This window comes from Erythranthe guttata, chromosome 5 (assembly GCF_056151865.1).
Source record: "Erythranthe guttata isolate IM_541 chromosome 5, IM_541, whole genome shotgun sequence".
NCBI lineage: Eukaryota > Viridiplantae > Streptophyta > Magnoliopsida > Lamiales > Phrymaceae > Erythranthe > Erythranthe guttata.
This window is the reverse complement of record NC_142537.1, coordinates 11,608,323-11,635,557: the sequence shown is the minus strand read 5'-3', so window position 1 is coordinate 11,635,557 and position 27,235 is coordinate 11,608,323. Positions and strand designations below refer to the sequence as shown.

At 31.5% G+C, this 27,235-nt stretch overlaps 1 protein-coding gene across 1 annotated transcript; it reads right to left on the bottom strand.

Annotated features, from left to right (window-relative positions):
- Nucleotides 1–2,969: 2,969 nt before the first annotated feature.
- LOC105958423 (flavonoid 3'-monooxygenase CYP75B137) lies at nt 2,970–5,102 on the bottom strand. The gene is made up of 2 exons (XM_012982433.2): nt 4,125–5,102; nt 2,970–3,664 (listed from the first exon to the last, which is right to left on the bottom strand). Exons 1-2 carry the CDS (start codon nt 5,046–5,048, stop codon nt 3,059–3,061), a joined length of 1,530 nt encoding a protein of 509 aa, XP_012837887.2. The 5' UTR covers nt 5,049–5,102; the 3' UTR covers nt 2,970–3,058.
- Nucleotides 5,103–27,235: the final 22,133 nt, after the last annotated feature.

Genomic DNA, 27,235 nt, shown 5'->3' with positions numbered 1-27,235 from the left:
GAAAAAAAAAATTAATTCAATCAGACCGTGTCCGGGTTGAGTCCGGGTGGACCCGAGTTTCTAGCCGTTGAAAAAAAAAATAAAAAATAAAAAAAATATTGAATTTACGGACCGGGTCCGGGGTCGGGTCCGGTTTATAGCCGTTGCATTTTCAAAATTTAAAAAAAAAATATGCTTTTATTCGGGTGGACCCGATGGATCCTCGGGTCCCCCCGCTGGGTAGATCTGTCGGGTCTCAGGTCCAATAAATCAAGACCCGAAACTGACCCATGTAAAGTCGGGTCCGGGTCCGGATCCAAGGGGTGCGGATTGGTTCCAGGGCGGGGCGGGTCCGAATCCGGGTCGGGTTCAGGTCCAACCCGGCCCGTGGCCGTGTCTATGTCATGGGTCTATTTGCCATTTACCCCATACTTAGACCTCAGAAGTGACATGATGCGTTGTTTGGTATTATTACAACAAGGAATCTCAACTTCTATATGCAGGGGCTCATCTAGACAATATTGTAAGGGGGCGATTTTATTTGGAAATAATATATGTAGGTAGGTTTATTTTTCGGGTGTTCGGGGGCAGCATCCCCAGGTTTCTTTTAGAGTTATCCAAAAAAATTGCTAAAATTAGTATATATTTATAATATTTACTTAAAAACTATGAATTTTAGTTGTATTATTTTATATTGTCATAAATATAAAAAAAAAAATAGGGTTAAATACAAAAACACCCCTGTACTATGGACTTTGTATCATTTACCCCCCTGTACTACACATAAATACAAAAACCCCCCTCACATTGCATTTTTTCCAAAATATGACGAAAATACCCCTACTCAAGCATATATATATATATATATATATATATATATATATATATATTATATATATATATATATATATATATATATATATATATATATATATATATATATATATATATATATATATATATATATATATATATATATATATATATATTTTTTTTTTTTTTTTCTGTGAGCCATTATCCATCATATATTTTACCATTTTCAGTTAATTTTACGTTGAAAATTTTGGTATTTATATTTTTTTTCCCAAAAACATCTAATTGCTTACATTTTTTTTTCTAAATAAAACCTTTTATTTTTGTCATTTTGAGTTTCTTCATTTTTTTTTCTTAAATGTCTTCCGGTAGTTCAAACATCCTTAGATTACAAACATCTTTACAATCCTATTATTGTTGAGAATTTGAACTACCGGAACACATTTAAGAAAAATAAGAAGAAATTCAAAATGACAAAAGTAAAAGGTTTTTATTCAGAAAATGTTTTGAAGGAAAAAATAAAAAAATAAAAATTTCCCAAGTATAATTAACCGAAAATGTTAAAAAATATAGTGGAAAATGGCTCAGACAAACACTTATATTTATAGGTTTAGCAGGGGTATTTTCGTCAGATTTTGGAAAAATTATAATAGTAGGGGGTTTTTGTATTTATGTGTAGTACAGGGGGTAAATGATACAAAGTCCATAGTACAGGGGTGTTTTTGTATTTAACCCAAAAAAATATATTTAAATTTACACAAGAGAATAGAGAGGAACTTCTTGGGGCTGGCAAGAACACTTATTTATAAATATTATGCCAAAAAGTAATTAAAAAGATTGACTTTATTTTTTTTCGAAGAGGCGGTTGCCCCTTCCTTGTTACACCATTGTCTATAATCTATATGTCTACATCGATGTGTATTTATTTGTATAGATTTTGTAGAGTATAGGTTTGGTGATAGACGAAGAAAGAAGTGATTTGATTTTTAACATTTGTTATAAATTTGGTTTGTCCGAAATGCCTAAATTGGCATCCTCTGTTTCAAATTCCTATTGCAAATACAAGATTATCAATTCCATCAGATTTGGCTGCTCCAAGGTGTTTTTGGGGATGCGGCTGTCGAAGAACATGGAGAAGGAAGAAGAGAATAAATGGAGGGAAACAAGGAAGAAAAAAAAATAGTAAAATTTAGGTATTTGAAAAGACAATTAACCCTTACAAAAGTTATTAATGTTATTTTGAAGCAATGCTTGAAATAGTTGTTGACTTTTAGATATTCTTAGAAAGGAGATAGCGTTTTTTTAGGGGTGCTCATAAATTCAAACTGTATCAAACCGTACCAGAATATTTGTACGTAAAAAAATTGTACCGTTTACCGTATCGAACTATTCCGTTCGCTACATTTTTTTACCGAATTATTTCGGTTTTTTCAGTTCGGTATCGGTAAAAATTGAAAACATATGTTCTTATTTTAAAAAAAGGTAAAAAAAATATATTTAAGCTAATTAATTCTTCAATTTGACATTCAAGTTTCAATAATCGGCTCTAAAAACAAAAAAAAAAAAATATTATCAATAGAGGCTAATTTGTAAATAATTGAAAAAATTATCAATCTATAAGCATTTTATAATTTGTTAACCTTACATGATTTAAAAATAAAGATATTTTTTTTAAATATTTATGTATTCGGTATGGGATGGTATACCAGACATCAAAATCGTATACCGTACCGAATACCAGAATTAAAAAAATAAATTACCGAATACCGAACCGAATTACCGAACTGAATTTTCGGTTCGGTACGGTTCGGTCAGTTTACCGACCGAGTGAACACCCCGACGTTTTTTCCCGACATAGGGAAGATTACAGCTATTCGCAGGTGCAAAAATACCAATTGAACGGAACACCTAAAATTTGAAACTACTTCACACAAGAACTTTAATACCAAATATCGAACCTGTACATGGGTGAAATTCTGCAACATGAACGTCAGATATATTAGAAAATATTGACGTCGAAAATTTTCAGAAAATTAAAATAAAATCAAAATAAATCCTAAAAATTACTCCAATTTTTCATCTTCCAGCAAATAAGTTTACCAATTAATGGGGAGATAAAGTTAGAAATTAAGAGGATATACGAGTATTGTGATTTGTGATTTAGGATCATCAAAGTATAGAATAAAGTGACCGATAATGGTCACACTAAGGTAACATGATAGATACAAGAAACATAATATAATTATGCATACAAGTTCATATTTGGTTATTTATGATAAGGAACAGCAATGAGTGGTGTTTCTTTCCTCATGACAATCCCAAATTTCTCCGACAAGTCAATCTTTTGTCCCTCCGGCAACCCCCACTCGTACGTATGAACGAGCGTAGCCAACAAATACATTACCATCTTCTCAGCCAACGGAATACCAGGGCACACCCTTCTCCCCGACCCGAACGGAAGATACTCAACGTTGTTTCCAATGAAATCAAATTTTTCGGAGTTATCATTCAAAAATCTCTCGGGTCGAAATATTAAAGGATTCTCCCAAACTTGCGGGTCCATGTGGATTGACCACATGTTCAAGAAGACCCTTGACCCCTTTGGGATTGTGTGCTCTCCGATCGTGCAAGATTCACTCGGATACCTTGGAACGAGGAGTGGCAATGGAGGATGTAGGCGGAATGTTTCCTTTACAACCGCTTCGAGGTAGTGTAGTTTCGATGCGTGGGATTCTTCAACGACGTTGTTTGCTCCTACAACATTTGTTACTTCTTGCTGCACTTTTTGCATTATACTCGGGTTGTGCAAAAGCTCGGTCATCACCCACTCGACCATCGTTGCCGTAGTATCGCTCCCGCCGGCAACAATATCCTATAATCAAAGAGCATATTTTATGTCATTTCAATGAAAGAGAATCACAAAGAGAGTTACATTGTTAGCTTCAAAGAGTATATTTGTCTGACTTTGGATCACAAGAGGGTTTATGCCTATAAAAATGATTAGCAATTTTTTTTCTTCAAATTTGAACACAAAAATTTGAATTTCTCCTATATATTCAAGAAACAACAGAACTAGGGGCACGCATAATAAACAATAGAGGTTAGCACAAATCAAGCTCGAGTAGCTTGATTTTAATCGATTCCCGACTCAACGATCGAGATTCAAATCATATCAATAACAAAAGTATACATGTTGAAGTTTGTTTCGTTATGTTAACAAATCTAGTCCAAACAAGCTTTTACTGAACGGTGTCGAATCTAGCATCGAGTAAATTAAGAGACAGAGGGCAAACCAACAAGAAAATGAAATGAAGGAAAGTGGAGAAAATTACCATCAAAATCGCCTTGATTTGAGTTAAACCAAATGTTGAGCCTTCTCCGAGTTGCTTATCCTTGAGCTCCAAAAGAATTCCCATAAAGTCCTTACTCCTTTCTTCACCCTCCATACCACCACCAGCCGCCATGCTCTTCACTTTCGCATCGATAAAACAATCCAAAATTCGTTCCACCTCAACCACCACACCCCTCATTTCTTTCGCGATTCCCTGCAAATCAAACCTAGCCAAAACCGGAAAAAAATCGGAAACGTTAGGCTTTCCCAACAAATCGACGAGTTTCGAAATATGAACCCGAAACTTGTCTCCAAGCCTGCTTCGCTCCGTGGGGTCCATCTCACCTCCCCAGAGCAAGCTCATCAGTACATGGAGCTCTGTCAGGAAAATGAGTTCGCCAATTTGAACGGGACTCCCGATTTGTGTATCGAGATTCCCGATAAGCTTCCGCACTTCCTCCGTGCGGAAAACATTCGAAGCCTGGAGGTTGGTGTTGCTCATCATCTCACGAACGAACAGCTTCCGTATGTCGCGCCAGTAGGGACCGTTTGCCGTCCAGACGATGTCGTACCCGCCCGTGGCGACTAGTGCTGCAACCGGCGGGTCCCGGTTCGCGAAAATGGAGTCTTTATCGCGAACTATCTGCTTTATCAAGGAAGGCGAACTTACAACGACACAGAGTTTGCTGCCGAGCCAGAGGCGGTAAATGGGGCCGTACTTGTGAGAGAGTAGTGTGAACTGGTGGTGCAAGTTGTGTTTGAGAAACGGGAGGTATCCGAGAATCGGAAGGCCGTATGGTCCGGGCGGAAGTGGTGGCTTTGTTCCGGTTTTTAAGTTGCCGAGTAGTACTATCCATGAGTAACAAAATAGGGACGCTAGAAGAAAAAAGAAGGTGAGAGCAGCAAGTCCAAGCTCATATTCCATTATGTTTTTTTCTTTGTTAAGTGCAAGGAATATATGCTAGAAATAAGAATTATTATAACAAAATATGAGGATATCTTTTTCCCCTGTATTGGATATGAAAGACTAAATATGTGGCTTGGAAACCAAACGTTGGAAGATAGAAGACGGCGAGAGCAGTAAGTCCAAACTAAGGGTTCATTATTATGCTACAATTAGGATTCAAACCAGGTTCATTATTACACTAACCACTAGATCATTTTTTTTATTTTTATTTTTTTGTGTACAATTAATAGAATTTTATTGTCACTAGACATGTGCACATGCGTTGCACGTGTCGTATTAATTTATCTATTATTTCCTAATTATGTATCATGCTAATTGCTCTATGTCATCAAAATATTATTATTACATTTATAAAATCTATAAATATCTTGTTACATTGTTAAATTATGCCAATAAGTAGAATATAATTTTATTTAATAAAAAAAATTGTACTTTGTTTTCTACTTCAATTAACAATTACTTTTCTTAGTGTTTTGTTTAGAATGGTTTTTTTGTGAGTTTTATTTTCAACTCTCACTAATTTTAATGATTATTATTAAAATTTGGATGAAATTTGAATATTTTTCTAAGTGATTATCCTTTTTTCGATTGAAAACTATTCTTTATTATTTATTTATTTTCAATTTCAACGATCTCATTTTTTTATTGACACAAAACCCTTGCGTGTGAAGAGCCGATGAAAATTATAGTTTTTCTTTGTACTTTTATACGAGAAATATTTCTTCTGCAATTTTGTTTGCAATTATTAAAGATTCCTTCTATTTGATATCCTTGTACATATTTTGTAATTGATTTACAAAAAAAATATTATGTAGTTTTTTAGTCTAAATTGTTTTAGTTGTTTTATATTTTCTATTTTCTATTGTTGTTGTTGTTGTTATTATTATTATTATTCTGCAAATAATAATAAATGTATATGTCTATTATATATGAAAGAAAGGAGTAAAGAACATCGATTATTCTGCAGCAAGACAATATATAGTCAGGCAGGTGGCCTAGCTCTAGCTAAGAGAGATTCTTTAACCACAAACGCATCAACCATTTAACCCGCTTTTCACTTCTCTCACATTTTTTACCTACTTCAGTCTCTCTAAGATTCTAAAGTGTCCACTTCTCCCACATTTCTTACATACTCCAGTCTCTCTGAGATTCCATAGTGTCCGAAATCCTTGTCTACTACTCCATAAGAAAGACTCCAAATCGAAAAGAAAACACATACAATAAAATTTTCAAATAATTTACACATTCTTATTTAGTATAAAATTACTCACCCGCATATTTTATGGCATGACGAATTCTAAGTCTTTTTTGATCCATTGAAATACTCCAAGAGATTCCACTGCAAAATCTGAATATTTCAATCCACTTATACTACATGTCTACATTGAAATCTAAAGAAAGAAAAAAAACTTTTAAATTGCAATTTAAATATATGTTTTAGAATTTATATTAAACACATGATTGTGAGAGAACATTAATGGAAAGAAAGCAAAAAATATACTTAGTAAAATTTACAGTGAAGAAAAGAACATGTAGTTTACCTAAGCAAAGTAATTAACAATAATGGTACTTGATGATTCACTTCTTTAATCTTCAATATCAATTCTATCATTTTTTTTTTCTTTGTTTCCATCTTACTGTTTTTATATATAAGAAAATAAAAAAAATATAATTATGATAGGTTTAAGATGACAAACGATATTTTATATTCTGAACACACATAATAACATAATAATACAAGAAATATAGTTTATGCTTGTGATCAGGGTTCGGTGCCCGCCGTTCCGGAATCCCTAACAAAACCGTTCTCTCCCCTTTGACGCGGCGGACCACCGTTACGGCCGAGATTTAGCCGGGAAACGGCACCGGAACTAGCCGGGAAACGGCACCGGAACGGCCCAGGAACGGCCAGAACAGTCTGACCTTGACGGAAAAAAAATTAAAAAAAAAAAGAAAAAAGAAAATTGGGAACGAGCCCTTGACGGAAAATGAGATGTATAAACCGAAAAGTAATTTTTTGGAGTTAAGAGCTATTTTTTTGGGATAATGAGATCCCACTAATGCCTCTAATTCCCTATTAATAGGAGAAAGTAACAATAACTAAAACATGACTATAAATTGTGTATTTAACCGAAAAAGAAATAACAATAATAAATATTTTTTTTAAAGAAAATAATAAATAAAATTGAAGACTTTGATTCTTAAAAAATGGAAAATAAATATCAAAATAGAAATAATAAATAAATATAGAAAATTCGAATATATATATAATATTAACATTTTATTTAACTTTTTTTGCTTTCAATATTCTGTTACTTAAATATAATCATTTTAATTTGAAATTAATTGATCACATAATATGTTTTACTACAAATAAACATAAATATGTGTTTTTATTCTTGTTTTTAATTTATTTAAATCTAATTTGTGTGTATATATAAGTTTTTTTATTAAAAAAAGAAAAGAGTTGAAGAAAAGAATTGAAAAAAAAAATAAAAAAAAAAATATAAAATTTTTAATAATTTTAGCATATTATTGTATTCTAATATTGGTATTAAAAATATATTTGAAATAAATTATATTTATAGCATTTTAATTAAAATTTGTCCGTTCCGGCCGCGACGGAACCGCGACGTTGCAATGGAACTGGAACGGCAGTGTCCGCGACAGCAGACTGTTCTGTGCCGACGAACTATGCTTGTGATAATACCATAAATGTTTGTGACAAACAATAAGTTGTTGTGCTAATAAACATGTATGACAAACACTACATAGAAAGTGATATAGTTCACCTATTATTATGCAGTAACTTCTTTGTTTTTTTCCCATTGATATCCCCACCTACATGAAAAGCAAAAAAAAATAAGACATACAATAAGTATTCATTAGTGTAATCACAGTGTTAAAAAAATTGAAACATAAACAATTAGAAGAAGTCCATCCCTATGTAGAGTAAGAGGAAAGAAAAACACTTCGATTTTTTTCCCAGTATTTGAAAAATTTAGTGGAAAAAAGCCCATGACAAGGGCACTTAATTAAAATAGGACATCCAACTTTTTTGTCTTCCAAATAAATCCACTCCATTCAAACTTATTTGCAAATAAGGAAAATCCTTTTATATATACCAAAACTACCCCTAATTCATTGAAACCCAATTCAACTCCAATTTCATGATTTACACCCCAATTTAGCCCAATTTCATCAATTAACCAATTTTAACCCTAATTTCAATTTTGACCCCAATTTTACCCCTAATTCTTATCAATTCCACCAATCATGCTCTTACTTCCTTAATATTACACATTGACCCCGGATTTTAACAAATATATCACATTAACCCCCAAAACTTTTTTTTTTCTGAAAATAATTTTTTTTCTGAAATATTTTTTTTCCGGCCAGATTTCGGCGTTGACTTTTTTTTTTTTTTTTTTTTTTTGAATTTTGTTTTCATGAAATTTTTTTCCGGCCGGTCAACGGCCGTTGACCGTCGGGTCTCCGGCGTTGACTTTTTTTTTCTTTTTTTTTTTTTTCTTAAAAAAAATATTTTAATTAATTTTACTGTCTTGGCTGCTAAATTACTGTCTCCGGCAGCTATTTAACTGTCGGAGACAGTAATTTAACTGTTAATTGACTGTTTTTTTTTTTTTTTTTCTTCAAAAATATTTTAATTAATATTACTGTATTCGTTGCTAAATTATTGTCTCCAGCAGTTATTTAACTGTCGGAGACAGTAATTTAACTGTTAATTGACTTTTTTATTCTTAATTTTTTTTTTTAATTAATATTACTGTATTCGTTGCTAATTACTGTCTCCGGCAGTTATTTAACTGTCGGAGACAGTAATTTAACTGTTAATTGACTTTTTTATTCTTAAAAAAAATATTTTTAATTAATATTACTGTATTCGTTGCTAAATTACTGTCTCCAGCAGTTATTTAACTGTCGGAGACAGTAATTTAACTGTTAATTGGCTTTTTTATTCTTAAAATTTTTTTTTTAATTAATATTACTGTATTCGTTGCTAAATTACTATCTCCAGCAGTTATTTAACTGTCGGAGACAGTAATTTAACTGTTAATTGACTTTTTTATTCTTCAAAAAAATATTTTTAATTAATATTACTGTATTCGTTGCTAAATTACTGTCTCCAGCAGTTATTTAACTGTCGGAGACAGTAATTTAACTGTTAATTGACTTCTTTTTTTTTTTAAATTTTTTTCCTTAAAAAAAATTATTTTAATTAATATTACTGTCTTGGATGTTAAATTACTGTCTCCAACAGCAATTTAACTGTCTTAGACAATAATATTAATAATATTACTGTTCGGAAAAATAATATTCATAATATTACTATCCAAAACAGTAATATTACTGTCTGTGACAGTAATTTAGTAGTCAAGACAGTAATATTAATTAAATTTTTTTTTCTAAGAAAAATCAATTCAAAAAAAAAAAAAAAAAAAAAAAAAAAAAAAAAACAGTCAACGCCGGAGACCGGCGGTCAACGGTGGTTGACCGGCCGGAAAAACAATTCAGGAAAAAAAAAATTCAAAAAAAAAAATTGCAAAAAAAAAAAAAAAAAAAAAGTCAATGCCGGAGACTGGCGGCTTCCGGCGGTCAACGCCGGAATCTGGCCGGAAAAAAAACATTTCAGAAAAAAAATTATTTTCTGAAAAAAAAAAAGTTTTGGGGGTTAATGTGATATATTTGTTTAAATCCGGGGTCAATGTGTAATATAAAGGAAGTTAGATCATATTGGGTGGAATTGATAAGAATTATATTATTGAGGGTATTTTAGACTAAAGACATGGGGATGGGCTTAATTGAGAGACTGTTTTTTTTGTGGACCAAAATGCGTTTAAGTCCCATGTGATGGGCCTTTTTGCCATTTGCCCTTTTTACTATTTACCCGACATAACAAATCCTAGGACTTACTTTCTTGAAAATTATAAAATTCGCATAAATATATTATTTTCCATTAAATGATAACAATACTAAGATATTTGTTCCCATATAGGATTTATTCTTATATAAAATGATATTATTTCAAAATTTAATTCGAAATATTTCAAGAATTGTGTTAAAAAAGTCTGTGACTAAATAAAAATGGTATAAAAGTTATATATTCTTAATTATATATACTAATGATAACTTATTGACATACGTAAGTTACGTTAGTTGTAATAATTTATTGTTAGGTTGGTTGACTGCAAATATAGATGAAATAGTTGAGTTAAAGGTCATGATTATTTTATGGCGATGTGATAAATGTCGTCGTTTTCTTTTAATAATACGGTTTCGATTTCAAACGTGATTTTGACTCTTTTTAAGGTTGAATTTGGCAAACTCAAACTGAATTTTTAGTTCCTTAATGAGTTAACTTTCTAATCCAACTTGAATAACCAAGATTGGATGTTGGATGAAAACGATATGAATGAATCAACGAACATCATTTAAAATTCAAAATGTAATTCATTCATGCATAATTGTCTCATCCGACATCCAATCTAGTTTATTCAAGTTGCACAATTCAGCCTAAAACATGGTCAAAATCATGTTAGAAGTTAAAATGACATTTAACATTTAACATTTCAGTTAGTTAATATCCTTTTTTTTTTAAATCCTAGATATCTTTGTTTTGTAACTTTTTTTATAATTACTTAAAATTTGAGATAACTACATCTTTTAAATAAATTATTTTGCATTAAACACAATAAGACTAATATATAATGTCCCATAAAACTAAGCTTGGTTTCGGTTGTTTAGCACACTCCCAATAAACTCTATTTAAGGATATTATAGTTTTCCAATGGATTGAAGGAAGAAGGATATCGACGGTTTTGGATTATGGGTCTTTAATTTGTATGACTCTTGAGTTATTTTACAAACTGTTTCAACTGCCCATCTTTGAAATGGCCGTAGTAGTTTGTTAGCTTAAATTCGTTGTTAATAATTAAATACTAAAACAAAGAAAAAAAAATACAAAACAAAGAAAAAGAAAAAAAATACAAAAGCCGATTTAACACATTATGAAAGGAGAATTAAAACCAACCCTCATTAGGAATGTTGGTACATAGCCTTTACCAATAGGGTAAATTTCTAGGGTTCGAGTCCCTCCCTCCCTTACTTCCCCTTATAATTGACTTGAATTCACTAAAAAAAAATAGGAGAATTAAGAAAAAGAAAGAAAAAAGAATAGAATAATCATAGACCCTCTAAGATTTATATATGATAATATGAATTTGTATATTTTGAGGGGGGAAAAAGCCCTTTTGAGTAATTATATTATTTGGTTAAATTAATAGCATGTTCTAATTTGAGAAGAAAAAAAATTAAATAAAAAGATTGGTAGTGAAATTGCATGAATTTAATTTCCCATACATGAAAATCCCGTTGGATATTCAAATTGATTTTTTTTAAAAGAACAATAGAAGAAATTATCACGTAATACTTCTATCTAACATGTTTCACGTGTAATTAAAGATGAAAGTACAAGCAAAACACGTACTCTTAATTCAGTAAAACATCGTTAATATAAAAGGCCCACAAACTCGCAAGAGGACATCGGCAACCTTCAATCAATCAAGTCCTCGATGTCAAATTCTCGAAGATTTTTTTTTTGTTTTAGCAGAAAAACATATTTATAAATGAATGTGAAGAACCATATTGTCATTATATGAACGTCCAGTACTATAAACTATACATGAATCACATTAATTCTAATTAATAATAATATGTAAATGTGAATTGTAACATCCGTAACATTTGTGCATATACATGTACTTACTAATTCGTAAATGCATTTATACAAATTCAATAATAATAAACTAATTATATTAAGTTAATCTCAATCAGTTAATAATTGTGAGTGATTAAAAATTCTGGTGTGATTATCAATTGTGGTAAATGGGTGGACCATTCACCTATTCAACTTCCATTAATTTTTTCACCTTCAATGATTTCTATTTGCCTTTGTTTACAATTACTACAGACTATAAACTACATGCATTTATAGTTATTTTATAGTTAAATGTGACCGAAGCAAGAACTGAACAGGCATCCTAGATCACTTTATTTACCAAAATGTTTTACAAATAAATATATTATGGTTAATTAAATGAACCGGTAATCAATATATATTACTGAATCATTGTATATTAAATTAACTAATTACATCAAAATAACATTACTACATTGCCCTTGCATATTTGATCTAATTAGGGTCATTTTTGTCTCTTCAAAAAATGGAAGAAACCACCCCATGATTCCTCCTTTTATAGATACGTGTCTAGTCAATTATTTTGTTGATCTTTATTGTATATATATTGTCTTTCTATATTATCCTAGAATTATATTAAAAATTAAAAAGTTGGTAATATCTAAAATAAAAAAAATAAGTATATTCCGAGAAACTAATATAAATTCACGAGGATGTTTTAATCTATTAAAGTTCGGAGAAAGTTTTACGATCAAGTTAAAATTTGCACTTATTTTCGTTTTTCGCATAATGAGATCTGTGACGCCAAATTTCAGGCCATTGTAAAAATTTCAGAACACGATATGTTGCAATATAAACATTTTAAAAGCTTGTATTAAATTTTATAATTTAGAGCGAAATAGAGAAAAATTGGTTGATGACTGGAGTTAGCCCCTTATTTGGTGACATCGGCTATGACTTGGGTTTGGCTGAGTCATGGCCGGGAAATGATGCATGCCAAGTGAGCATTTGCACAAGACAACCACACATCGGCCAATGGGTGGTCGAGTATTGCGCATGCATTGGGGGTGCTTGTCCAAAGATTCAAGGAAAGGTTCTTGCGGTTGGGCACGGGCGTGACTTGACAACCAACACGAGCAAGGGATGGGCAAGAGTTAGGGCTGTCTAGAATGAGTCTTGGTAGCCCGGCACAAGATTGTGGGCAAGGGTGACATGGGCAAGTCTCGGCAGCCTAGGCAGACCGATGCAGGCAAAGTAAGGCAACGTGTGCGGACAAGGCAATCTAGGCGGGCTGCCTAGGAACCGGTAGGGCGGTCTCGGCCGTTTGGCGCGCGTGCGCCCGAGCAAGGCAGGGCGCAACAACTGATTACTTGCAAGATTTTGAAGGACAATTGCGAAGCAGTTGAGGCTGGAAAGCATGCAAAACAGACCCTTGTAACCTGTAAAAGTTAGCCACATGTAAGATATGCGTGGCGCCAAGTGTCCTATGCAGTTAGGGGTGTAAACTGTCATCTTCCTTGTATTTATTTGACTTTGAATACACAATTCCGATCCATCTTGTATTAGAGAATTTAGATTGTAGTTGCGGGCATTCTAAGTGAGGATTTTGTGTGTGCATCTTAGTCTCCTTTGAATTCTTTGTTGGGAAATCAATATAAAGGTTGGGCATTGCCTGTAAACGTGTTGTGTGTTTGTTTGTGCTGCATACTCTTGTCTACGTTTATGTTGGCTTGAAAGGACTTTGAATTTGTGCGTTTGTGTGAAGAGAATCGAGGGAATGCATTTTACGCACATAACCACCTATGTCGAATATTCCGACGAATCTTTTCATTTGCCGGCCGATGCACATGCGAAAGTACAAGGGTGTTTTTGTCTTTCAGCTAAAAATATCATATGGGGTGAAATTGAAATTACCAAGACTCAATTAAACTTAATTTAAAACTTACGTAAATTCGAAATTAATTAAATAAAGGTTTGTGTCTTCTTCTTCCATGGGGAGTATCCTGATGATGCGGTTGTAAATTCTTTCATGTTTATGACCTGATCCTTTCTAATTCATATATATTCCAAAAAATTAAAAAATAATATCATATGATTTGGTCTTCTTTCTTGAATATTGAATCTAGGGTTTACAGATACTCTTCTTACCAGACACGATCTATTTTTCCTACACTTTCCGATTCATTTAAATGTTAATATTCTAAACAAATTATACTAACAATTTTGAGCATTTTCTCTGTACTTTTGCTATCTTTGGGAGTCAACCAGCACAATTCCCTCGTGTGTATATATATATATATATATATATATATATATATATATATATATATATATATGTACTCAAATAAAGGTATATAAATAAAAATGGTGAGGGGAAAAACACAAATGAAAAGGATAGAAAATGCGAGCAGTAGGCGGTGACATTTTTGCGTAAGTTTCAAATTAAGTTCAATTGAGTCCTTGGTACTTTCAATTTCACCTTTGTATGATAGTTTCAGGTGAAAAGACGAAAAATCCATTGTACTTTTGCCTGTGCGTCGCGCATGCGCTGGTAAATGAGAAGATTCGTTAGAAATAGGTGGTTATGTGAGTCAAAAAAGTGGATTGGGATGTGCCAGTGCAAATTTTTTTATGCAAAGTCGAAAAAAATATTATTTGATCATCTGACAATAATATCGTTCACAGACAATTTTGAGAATTCCCTCCTAATGAGGTGGGCATGGGTCTCTTGCATGGTGGTGGCTCGTTCTCTCTTGCAAAGTTTAGAGATCATGAGTTTGGTTGGGTGCCAATGCATGGGTAATTTGAGTTAATATGAGTTAGTTTGACGAAGCATATCAGCAGCATACATGTGAGTGACCACGTGGATTAATCGTCCATATCAGCAGTATATATTGAGATTTTCAGGTCCACGTCAGATTTCCATCCAAAGTAACAGCAAGAATTAACGGCAGGACGGAAACAGCTAAAAATGGCATGTTTAGGGACGAATAATGTCACTCAAACTTGTTTAGGAACGAAAAACGAATAAGTGGTAAAGTATAAGGATGAAAAATATAATTATCCCGTACTTATTTTTTGAGAGAAAAATGGATTATAAATTAGACATGAACAGGAAGAGTACATCACACTCAGTATAGCCATTTGAGCTAGCGCATGTTGGAGACTGTTGCCTTATCTCTTTGTAAACATAAAAGAACCAGCGGAAAATGAATTCAATAAAAGAAAGCAGTCATCGAAGTAGGCCCCAAAAGATGTACGGACGTGCCCAATCCCTCCATATATAATTTGCACGCAATCCCCTTCCAAAATAACCGAGAGCCAATACTTTGATGCCGCTATGGACAGTGCATGAAGAGTTCCTGATCTGATGCTTCGCCCTCGACAGGCTTTCGTCGACCCAAATTTTTTCCTATAATCCACCAAATACACTGAAATATCATGGCCGTTGGGGAAGTGGCATCAAAATTTTGCTGCAGAACTATCTTTGTAAAGCTCGTCAACTAATTGCCTAGAATTCTACAAATGAATAAATTCTGATCTCATAATCACCCAAATGAAGAACAATAAATAGAAGCAATCATAAAGTAAAACAATCAAAAAATCTTAAAGAGAAAAATAAAAATAAATAAGTGAATTTTACATATATTCTTTACAATTATCCAAGTTTTTGTCAGACCGTTACCATGCGCATAGCTGTCCATTTTGACGTACGCCAACAAAGAGAACGAAGCCGAAGATGTTTGAAACCGTGCCACCATCAGTATTTTTCCACACCACGGGGAGGATCTCTGCCACCTGGACTTATATGTCATGATTTTTTTTAATAGTGTTGGAAAAAAATATATGTTATTTTGCATTTTTCTTGATCATTTAATTTGCAATTGTTTTGGGTGTTACCAATGCATAAAACTATAGGAATCCCCTTATCAATGAATTTGGTGCTATATATCTTAATGTCAATGATTCGTCTCCCTGTACATTAATTGCACCAATTAATAAATTGAATTAAAGAGTATTCATATTATACAAACATCTAAGAAACAACAATCAAATATATCGGAATATAGTGATATTACCCTATTGTCCTCCAAACATTGAATATGAAAGGGGTATATTTGTACATACAAAAAATGGAAGAAACCACTAATCATATTGGTACTTTTATAAGTAGTATAGATAGATAGATAGATGATAGTATAGATAGATAGATAGATAGATAGATATAGATATAGATATAGATAGATTAACTAATTTAAGTCAACAATGAAACATTTATCTTTTTCTTCTCCTTTTGGGATTGATTATTTGAGAAAACCCCCTCACATGCATTATAACATTAGACTCATGCATTATAACATTAGACTGGACCCTTTTTTTTTTTTTTTTTTTTTCTATCATTTGGAGACAAATTCAATAGTATTTTATTCAACAAATTATATTATTAATAACCTCTTTGACCATTTCTCAATTTATTTAATCTAGTCACGTCTATCCTAACTACTAGCCGTCTCTCTCATTTCTCTTCACTTTCCGTTCTCTCCACAACCCACGCCTGCACCCACACTCACAACCATCCCCCCCCCCCCCCCCCCCCCCCCCCCCCTACCAACCCCCTTAAGGCGCTTGGGCTCTTAGCCAACGGTTTGCCGGAGTCGACATGCGCATCCACGTCAAGGGCGGCGGCGACACCTCGCAGATCTACGCCATCCGACAATCTGTTTCCGAAGATCTCGTCGCTTCTACCAAAAATATATTGGCGTGTGGTGGTGTGGTGATGGTAACGCAAAATTAAACAAAGGGGTGTTTTTTTCTTTATTAGCAGGAAAGCAGCTCATGAAAATTTCAGGTAATATCTTTTTCTTTTAATGAACTTGTATACATAATTGAATTATGCACTATTTTCTATTTGGAAGATTATGGACAAGAAAAAAGAATGAGGTTTTCGAATTTAGGATTTCTACTTTTGTATATATAATAACAATGTAATATGTATAAATGATTAGTTAAAATTAAAAAAAAGGGGAGTTTATCTGATATAGACTTGTATTTACATCACATTGAAACTGGCTGATACAGAAGAGCCAATTTTCACATTTGCTGATATGAGGAAATTGGATTCAAGCGGCTTGACTTTCAATGGTGCTTATCTTCAGAAAATTGTTGTCTATAAAGTCAATTTCACATGTATATATACAATTTATAGATTGCATTATGATATAGTTGAGTGGGATGTTTAAATAATTGCACAGCTTGTCATGAGATATGCAACTTGTAATTGAAATTTTGATTTATATTTTGTTGGGTCTTAGTTATCCTTCATTAGATTTATTGTCGGTACTCAATATTTTCTTAGTTTGTGTTTGTACCGTAGTTTAAATACGTAAGTTAATCGTAGTTTGGAGAACTTGCTATTTTTATGGTGGATTTCGATAATTTTTAGTGGATTTCGATAAAATTTGAGTGAATTTCATGTACTTATATGTTTTGTTATATATTGTTCATCTGTTGTATTGTATAGTGGACTTCGTTAATTTCATAGTGGATTTCGATAAATTTATTCTGAATTTCGATAAGTATACAGAGTGGTTTTCATATTTATATACTTATTTATACATAGTGATTTTCATATTAATATAGCTGTTTTACACAGAGTGATTTTCATGTTTATATAACAGTTTATATAGAGTGGTTTTCATGTTTATACGACTGTTTTTTTTTTTTTTAATAATTCTTTAGAGAATAAAAAATAATTAGGAATCAACCCATAGCATTACTGAAATGATTTGTGCAGGCACAAATTAAACATTCAGGCACATTTTTTACCATTTCTCAAAAAACAAAAGGTAAAAAACTCAAAAACTCTCTCTACCCTTTCGATTTTCTTTCGCAAAGCCCGTGCAAATCGTCAACAGATCGGAGGTAATTTTTACGTTTTTACGATCCTCTTGTTATGTAGATTACGAATCCGAAAAAAAAAACGAAAAAAAAAACGAAAAAAATCGGACTTTGGCCTGCTCGTGTGAATTTACGTGAGCACTTGGCAAGTGCTCGCGTAAATTCACGTGAGCACATTAACAATTTTTTTTTTTTTTTTTTAATTGCTCGTGTGATTTCACACGAACAGAGACGTTCTGCTCGTGTGATTTCACACGAGCATATCTTCTCTGTTCGTGTGAAATCACACGAGCAATTAAAAAAAAAAAAAAAATTGTTAATGTGCTCACGTGAATTTACGCGAGCACTTGCCAAGTGCTCACGTAAATTCACACGAGCAGGCCAAAGTCCGATACTCGTGTGATTTCACACGAGCATATCTTCTCTGTTCGTGTGAAATCACACGAGTGGGTTAAAAAAAAAAAAAATAAAATTGTTAATGTGCTCACGTGAATTTACGCGAGCACTTGCCAAGTGCTCGCGTAAATTCACACGAGCACTTGCCAAGTGCTCGCGTAAATTCACACGAGCACATGAATAAAAAAAAAGTCCGATTTTGTGCATATGAATAGTACAAAAGGTAAATAGTTATGGTAAAAAGGTAAAAAAATCATGGTAAAAAAGTGCCTGAATGTTTAATTTGGCCTGCGTATATCATTACCCATAGCATTATCTCAGCTGCAGCTAGCTTGTATATCTCTTCCACCATAAATAGTCCCTCTGGGAACTGATCCGAACCTCCATTTGCCTGATGTATACACACACACAAACATATATATACATAGAAGCAAACAATTATTATATATACACAAAATATATAACAGATGAGAAAAATGAATAAAAAAATATCAATTATCAACATCCATTTTTTTAAATTAGTACAAAAAAAAATTCACAATTTTCTAGTAAAAACTAATACCCTAGTTCATCGACCTTCATTAAAAAATCAATTAAGTATTAACAAATGACAAAGGTTTTAAAACCCCATAATTAAAATTTTAAAACTAAAAAAAGCTTACATTTTAAGCGCATGTCTAATCATTTAAGGTTATAATCGTAAAATACTTATAGATTGATAATTTTTTTCATTATTTACAAATTAGCCTCAATTGATAATCAATTTTTATTTTAGGGCGGATTATTCACATTGTAATTACAAAGTGGTTTTCATTATTATTCCCTCATTCATTTTTCATTTCGACAGATTTATGCAATATTAGTAGGTTGGAAAAAAATTATTTATGAAAGTTTCCTGGATTTTGTTCCTACCAACGATGGTGTAACACCAATGTTTGCTTTTGGAAATTAGTTTTCATTTGTTAATTATTTTTTTTCTTGTTCAGATTGATTTAGTGATCCTCGTCGGCCTTGTTGGTGGTGGTGTACTGGTTCACCTTTTGCTGAACATAGTAGTGGTTTACGTTTCAAATAGTTGATTTTCGAATATTCAATTTACTTTTTTTTTTTTTTGTTATTTTTCAGTTGTGTTAGTAGTGGATTACGTACGTTTTTAGTGGACTTCGATAAGTTTGCTGTGGGTTATGTTAAGATTAAAGTGGATTACGTTAATTTTACAATGAATTTTACGGTAATATTACAGTGGTTTTCGATAAATTTGTAGTTGTTTTCGATGAGCATATCGTGAATTTTAATTTGGGGAAAATACAAGTTGCACCCGTGAACTATAGGGCTTGTTACAAACACCCCCTAAACTACAAAACGTAACAAAATGACCCTTGATTTTATCATTTATAGTTAATTTTTTTATTGTTTCGTTTTTTGGACATTCTTACCCCTCCGTTTGTTGTGTTTATATATATATATATATATATATATATATATATATATATATATATAATATACTAACTGTTCAATAATATTTTTATTTGTAAACAATAAAAATATAATATTATTACATATAAATAAATCAACAACAAATAATAATAATTAAAAAAAAGAAAGAAAAAAAACATGTGCAAATGCTCTCAAGACAAGCTCAAGAACAGAGACTGTACGCTCTCTCTCGCATCACCGGAACAACTATGAAAGTCACCTCAATTTAACAAATACTTACACCAAATTAAAGAATAGGAACCACTTTTCATCTCTTCAATCCTACCATTAGGACGTGCATTCAAAAAGCACCGAGTACCAATTTCTTGAAAGGATTCTCAAGTATTTCCTTTAATCCCAGTCAGGCAGTTGTAATCTAAGAATATTTCCTAAAAAAGTTCAAGTTCTAGTTAAAAAAATTGCACATTTTTATGACGTCATAGCTCGCCTTGCATGCAATATCCACAACAATTTGTTCTCTCCTCGATTTAGCCCAGCCGCGGACCACAACTCCGATTCGCGCAGGCTCCCCGGTGCGGCTGATTCCCTTGGTGATTTGGATTTTCGATTTACATGGATGTGGGTGCGATGGTGGTGAGGAAAGAGGATGCCCGCGAGATGCTAGTCAAGATTTAATTTGAAGAAATTGAATGGTAAATCAATTAAAGATAAGGTGCAAGAAGATGTGCTTAGTAGGTTGTACCTAAAGATACAACCCAATAGTGCATACATATTTGAAGGACAAATGGGTAAATGCACTCATATACAAACGGGTGTTTATTTTCCAACGGTTGACTAAAATGGTACGGACCATTTTGTTACATTTTGTAGTTCATGGAGGTGTTTGTGACAAGCCCCATAGTTCAAGGGTGCAAACTACTATACACTTTCCCCTTTTCATTTTTGTAACACTGGTGGAAAATATTTAAAAATGAAAAAAAAAATAAAAAATTGGGTGTTAAAAATCATATTTTTTCAATTTGGTGTGAAAAAAAACTAAAATAAAATAAAAGAAATATTTTGTTTTAAAATTGAAATTAAAAAAACCATATTTTTTCTAGGAAAAAAAAAGAATAAAAAAAAAACTGAAATAACGTGAAATTTTTGAGAAGTTATTTTGGAGACAGTGTGATAATGGCATTTCGTGTAATTTGAGTCAAATGGACTTATGTCAAATATCAATTAATAAAATGGATTTATCATGAAGTCAAAATTCAATACGGGGTGTTTGTCAAATAGCCCCTTTTCTTTTTGTGTTTATCGGACATCCAATTTTGTATGTTTTATTGGGGACATGATATACACCTTTAATATGGAAAATAAATAGGGATACATCCACCTCTTAAATTCTTTTCTTGAGATACCCCTGAAGCGGTAAAAAGATTGCACTGCCCTTACATACAATTTCTGCCCTAACTGCATTAAGCAATCGACCAACTGCATTTAGCATTTCTCGTACTAGATTTATCATTTTCACTGATTTTTTATTTTAATAAATTTCTTTTTGTTTTGTTTTTTATTCCTACATATATTTTACTGTTTTTTTTATTATTGTATTTTTTTATATAATAATTTTTTTAATCTTTCAATTTTTTATTCTAATTTTCTAATTTTTTATTTTTTTTTAATTTTTATTTTTTTTAAATTTATATATTTATTTTTAAAATTTTATTTTTAATAATTTAAATTTTGATAAATTTACTGAATTGAAATCGCTAAACACGACTATAGTATACGTAGACATCAAAATTTTGAGATAAATCACCAATTAATAATCCAACAAATCGATTATTAAATTGGGTCTCACTCAAAGTCCATAATATATTTGGGTTTTACAAGTCAAGAAGCCCTAGCTCCTAGCTATAAAAAGAGGGCTTTCGGTGTATGTAAAAGACAGACTCGCATAGACATATATCGAGCTTCCAAGCTCACGTCTTGAGCCTCCGCCTCGAATTCACAACATATTCGAATTCGAGGTGTTCATATTTATTCGATTCAGGAACAAACTTTTAAGTCCTTGAATCAAATGTAGAATATGGGAGAAGAATCAGGGGAATTCACGAAGATTGTAATCCGCTTTCGTTTGATTAATAAATTTATTTGTTTCTTATTTTTCCTATCTCGTTTATATATTTTGCAGACGCGAAAATTTGAGGTTAATAGTATACTGCAAGTTATATATAGTCATATACTGTCTTTTTAGACCAAAGTAATGGTCAACCGATTATGTAGACTGCGGATTATATAAAAAAAAAAAAAAAAACTTCATCTACACAAAAAACAAAATAAAAAATTTGAATCTTGATAAATCAGTTAGTACCCAACAAATAATTCGAAAAAACACAATGATCAACATCTCCGTACATGAGAAAAAACACGTTGCTTATATATAACTATATATTACTACACGTGACTATAAATAACTATATGTATATGACTACATGTGACTATATGAGTATAGTCATATATAGTGTAGTTAGTATTTATATTTCAAATCCCACATTTCAACACGACAACAAATCCAATCTATCGGTTGCAAAAAAATAGTTTTGAATTGACGAACACCACATCTTCTCAACAAAAAAATTGGTGCATAGAAGTTATTCAAACACCAGGACATGTGATGCTGACAAATTAAATGAGAGTTAAAATATGTTGAGTGCATTTGTGGTGTAATAACTGTATGTTAAAATAATGAAGACATCCATTAAAACTTTAAAAAAATAATACAAGATTTAATATACAGTTAGGTCACCTAGGAGGGGGTGACAAATCGTAAAACTTCTCTGTTGAACATTTATCTCTATATCAAGCCTCAGAACTAAGCAACAAAGTAACAAGAAGTCTATCAGCTCTAACCCAACCTAATCTCCCCAGTCCCCACACCCACCTCCGCAACAGTGGAGAAACTTTATGTTCTATATTTGATAGGATTAAAGTAGATATCTTTGTTGGATAGCTTTAGTCTTTGGTTGAAGATTCTGCATTGCTAGCATTGATTCGACCGTGCATCGATGCCGTCACCAACCGTCGCCGGCGGTTTAAGCCGTCACACCCAAGCATCTGCCGCCCGCCACCACCCAACATCTGCAGCAGCGCTTCTTCTTCCTCTTCTTTGTCGGCACCAGATATGACGAGAGAGAGTTAACGAGTGGGAGAGATGGAGAGAGGGATCTATAAACGGCTAGACGTGTGAGTGGGAAAGACATGGGGTTAGGACATGTATTGAATTGAAACTAAAAGAGCGAAATAGGCCATTCAAGTTGCCCAGGGGACCTGCCTAATAAAAACCTTTAGAACCTCCTTATATATATTAGTTTTTGACAAGGGCAGAAAAATCTTTAGAACCTCCTTATATATATTTTCATAAATAGGGGGTATCACTCATTTACCCTTTTTTATTTGCATTTCTTTTTTCATTTTTTCTTGGGTATTGTTGTGTTGACCGATAATAGGGTGGAAGGTCCTAAACCCGCGGGTTTTCAAGAACCAAAATAATGGGTTTTAAGCGGGTTTAGACCATACGGGTTCATGTTAGGTTTTTAGTATGACCCAATTTTACTGATCGGATCCCATTAATAGTTAAGTAATAGTTTTTTTTTTTTTTTTTAAGCCTCAATTTTGATAAATGTATAAATTATTATATTACATAAATATATATGTGTGTGGAATAAAAAAAAAAGTCATTACAAATAAGCCCATCAATGGGTACTTATTCATAAACAGTCTAGACAAAAAACTCATTTACAAATAAATCCACACATGGTCCAGATTTTTGTAAAAGACTAAAATAGTCCCTCATACTTTAATATGCTCCAATTTCATCCCTAATTTAATTTAACCTCAAATTAACCTCAAATTTCACAAATTATTCAAATTTGACCCAAAACTTTTTTTTTTTTTAAAAAAATTTCAATTTTTTTTTGCCACAGAATTCCGACGTTGTCTTTTCGATATTTTTTTATTTCTTTTTTCTTCCGGATTTTTTCGACGGTTTCCGACGTTGATTTTTTTTTTCTCGTTTAAACAAAAATATTGCTGTGACTGACAGTAATATTAACTATATTACTGTTAAACACAGTACTGAACTACAGTTTAACACGACAATATTGCTATATTAATCTCTAGCACAATAATATTAATACAACAAAACTCATTATTATTGTGTAATAGAATAATATTACTATGTTGACCGTTCAACAAATGTAAACATAATAAAAGGCCAAAAGAATTAAAATTACTGTGAGTAGGGATGGCAATGGGGCGGGTATGGGGCGGGTTTTGCAATCCCCATCCCCGCCCGCTATGAAAATCCCCATCCCCATCCCCGTCAAAAATCCCCACGGGTATTAAAAGAATCCCCATACCCGCCCCATAAAATCTCCACGAGTATCGGGGCGGGTAAAAATCCCCGTCTATTTTTTTTAATTTTTTTTAATAAATAAATATGCAATTTACTTATAATTTAAATCAATATTTAATTATAATACTAATATTTAATTATATAATGGAAACCTAAAAATCCCCATTTTTAACTAATATTTAATATATTACTACTATTTAATTATTTATATTTAATATAATAATTAAAAAATATATATTATATATATAAATAATGCGGGGCGGGTACGGGGAGGGTATAGGCAAACCCATCCCCGTACCCGTATCCGGTCAAAAAAAAAATTCAATCCCCATACCCGCCGCCCCATTTTTTTTCGGGGCGGGTAATACCCGAAAATTTCGGGGCGGGGCAGGGCGGGGATCCGTCGGGGCGGGTCAAATGGCCATCCCTAACTTTGAGTGACAGTAATATTACTACAACAAGAGTAATATTACCGGCAACCATAGTAATATTACAATAATAGACAGTAATATTATTACGTTACTCCGTGAATAACTCAAACAAACAAAAAAATCAAAACAAAATAATAATATTGACGTGGTTGACATCAATATTACTATAACAACAGTAATATTACCGTCAACCACAGTCAGGGAAGGACCGTGAGCCAATTACGTGAGGGGGCTAAGTTCCCGATAGTAAAAAAAATTAGAATAGGTAAAGAAATGTAACTTATTTTTTTAAGATTAAAGTAAACTAGTACTTCACCCGTGCGTTGCACGGATGTCAGTTTCAAAATGAGAAAAATAATAATATTTAAACAATTAGCTCTTTATAACAACACCAATTCAAGTAAAATAAAATGGAAGTAAATAAAAAAAATTATCTCTTAATTCAGAGTTGTAACATATGAAATTCATTTAAATATTACAAAGAATAATACGTGAAGCGCGCAAAACACGATATGAAGATTATGTGAAATTATTTAAAACATATGGTATAACTCTATTTCATGGAATACAATTACTACACCATGTGAATCTTATGCAAAATAACTAACTTAACAACAAACACAGTAGCATGGAGGTAACACAATAGATATTCAAATAACTTGCAAGTTTATCACTGACAACATTCAATTAGTGATGCACATTACTCAAACAACAACACAACATATAAATGTTCCAAAAGAGATACAATGTATACGCCACTACAAATACTGATATCAACACTGGTACTAATATTGATACTCTAATACTAATACTGATACTAATACTAATACTGATACTAATACTTATAATAATACTAATATTAATACTAATATTAATATTAATACTAATACTAATACTAATACTAATACTAATACTAATACTAATACTTCTACTAATACTAATACTAATACTAATACTAATATTACTACTACTACAAATACTAATATTAATACTAATACTAATACTAATACTAATACTAATACTAATACTAATACTAATACTAATGCTAATACTAATACTAATACTAATATTAATAATAATACTAATAATAATACTAGTATTGATAGTAATAATAATAGTAATACTGATATTAATATTGGTACTAATACTAATATTGATACTCGTACTACGGGTACTTATACTGATACTAATTCTAATACTAATACTAATACTAATACTAAAACTAATATTAATACTAATACTGATACTGATACTGATACTGATACTAAACTAATACTACTACTAATACTTACTGATATTGATACAGATACTGATACTGATACTAATAGTGATACTGATACTGACACTGACACTGACACTGACACTGACACTGACATTGATACTGATACTGATACTGATACTGATATTGATACTGATGTTAATAATGATACTGATGTTGATAGTCATATTGATACTCATAGTAATATTAATATTAGTATTAATATTGATACTCATACTAATACTGATATTATTATTGTTACTCATACTACAATGTTGATAAAAATACTAATACTAATACTAATATTATACTAATAATACTGATATTAATATTACTATTGATACATATATTGTTACTATACTGATATTGATATTAATATTGATACTCATACTGTTACTGATACTGAAACTGATACCGATACTGATATTCATACTGATATTGATATTGATACCGATACTGATACTTATACTGATACATGTATTGATATCGATACTAATATTGATAAGGATACTTATACTGATATTAATACTAATATTAATACTAATACTAATACTATTACAAATAGTAACATTAATACTACTATTGATACTAATACTATTACTAATACTATGCTAAAACTAATTTTAATGCTAATGATCTAATGCTAATGATACATAATACATATACAGATACTGGTACTGATACTGATACTGATACCGATACCGATATTGATATTAATACTGATAATGATACCGATACCGATACTGATATTGATACTGATACTGATATTGATATTGATACTGATACTGATAATGATACTGATACTTATATTGATACTGCACTTATACCGATATTGATACCGAAACTAATAATGATACTGATACTGGTACTGATACATATTGTGCTACTGATACTGATACTGATACTTATACTGATACCGATAATAATATTTATAAGGATACTTATACTTGTGTTAATACTAATATTTGTACTAATACTAATACTAATACTAATACTAATACTAATACTAATACTAATACTAATACTAATACTAATACTAATACTAATACTAATACTAATACTAATACTAATATTAATACTAATACTAATACTAATACTAATACTAATACTAATACTAATACTAATACTAATACTAATACTAATACTAATACCAACACTAATACTACTACTAATACTAATATTAATACTAATACTATTATTAATACTATTACTAATACTAATATGTTAATATTGTTAATGTTAATGCTAATACTAATTTTGATGTTAATGCTAATATAGATATGCTAATTATTATGCTAATGCTAATTAGTTGTAATTCTAATATTATCCAAATCCTTATTATATTACTAATTTTATTCGTAACACTAATCATAGTTCTAATCGTAATCCTAATCATAATTCTATTCCTAACACTAATCATAAGCCTAATAATTTTAATACTTATAATGCTAATGCTAATGCTAATGCTAATATTAATTCTAATTATATTCTAATTTTAATCTTAATTATAATTCTAATCCCAATTCTAATGCTAATCATAATCCTAATACTAATGCATGTCACTAACTATCGTACTAAGCATAATCATAATTTTAATTATAATTC

What these genes read in the sequence shown, in the direction of transcription:
- LOC105958423 (XM_012982433.2), bottom strand. Translation starts at nt 5,048, where the DNA reads ATGGAATATGAGCTTGGACTTGCTGCTCTCACCTTCTTTTTTCTTCTA. An exon ending in AAATCAAGGCGATTTTGATG is followed by an intron (nt 3,665 to 4,124) that starts GTAATTTTCTCC and finishes CTTTGATTATAG; the next exon opens with GATATTGTTGCCGGCGGGAG.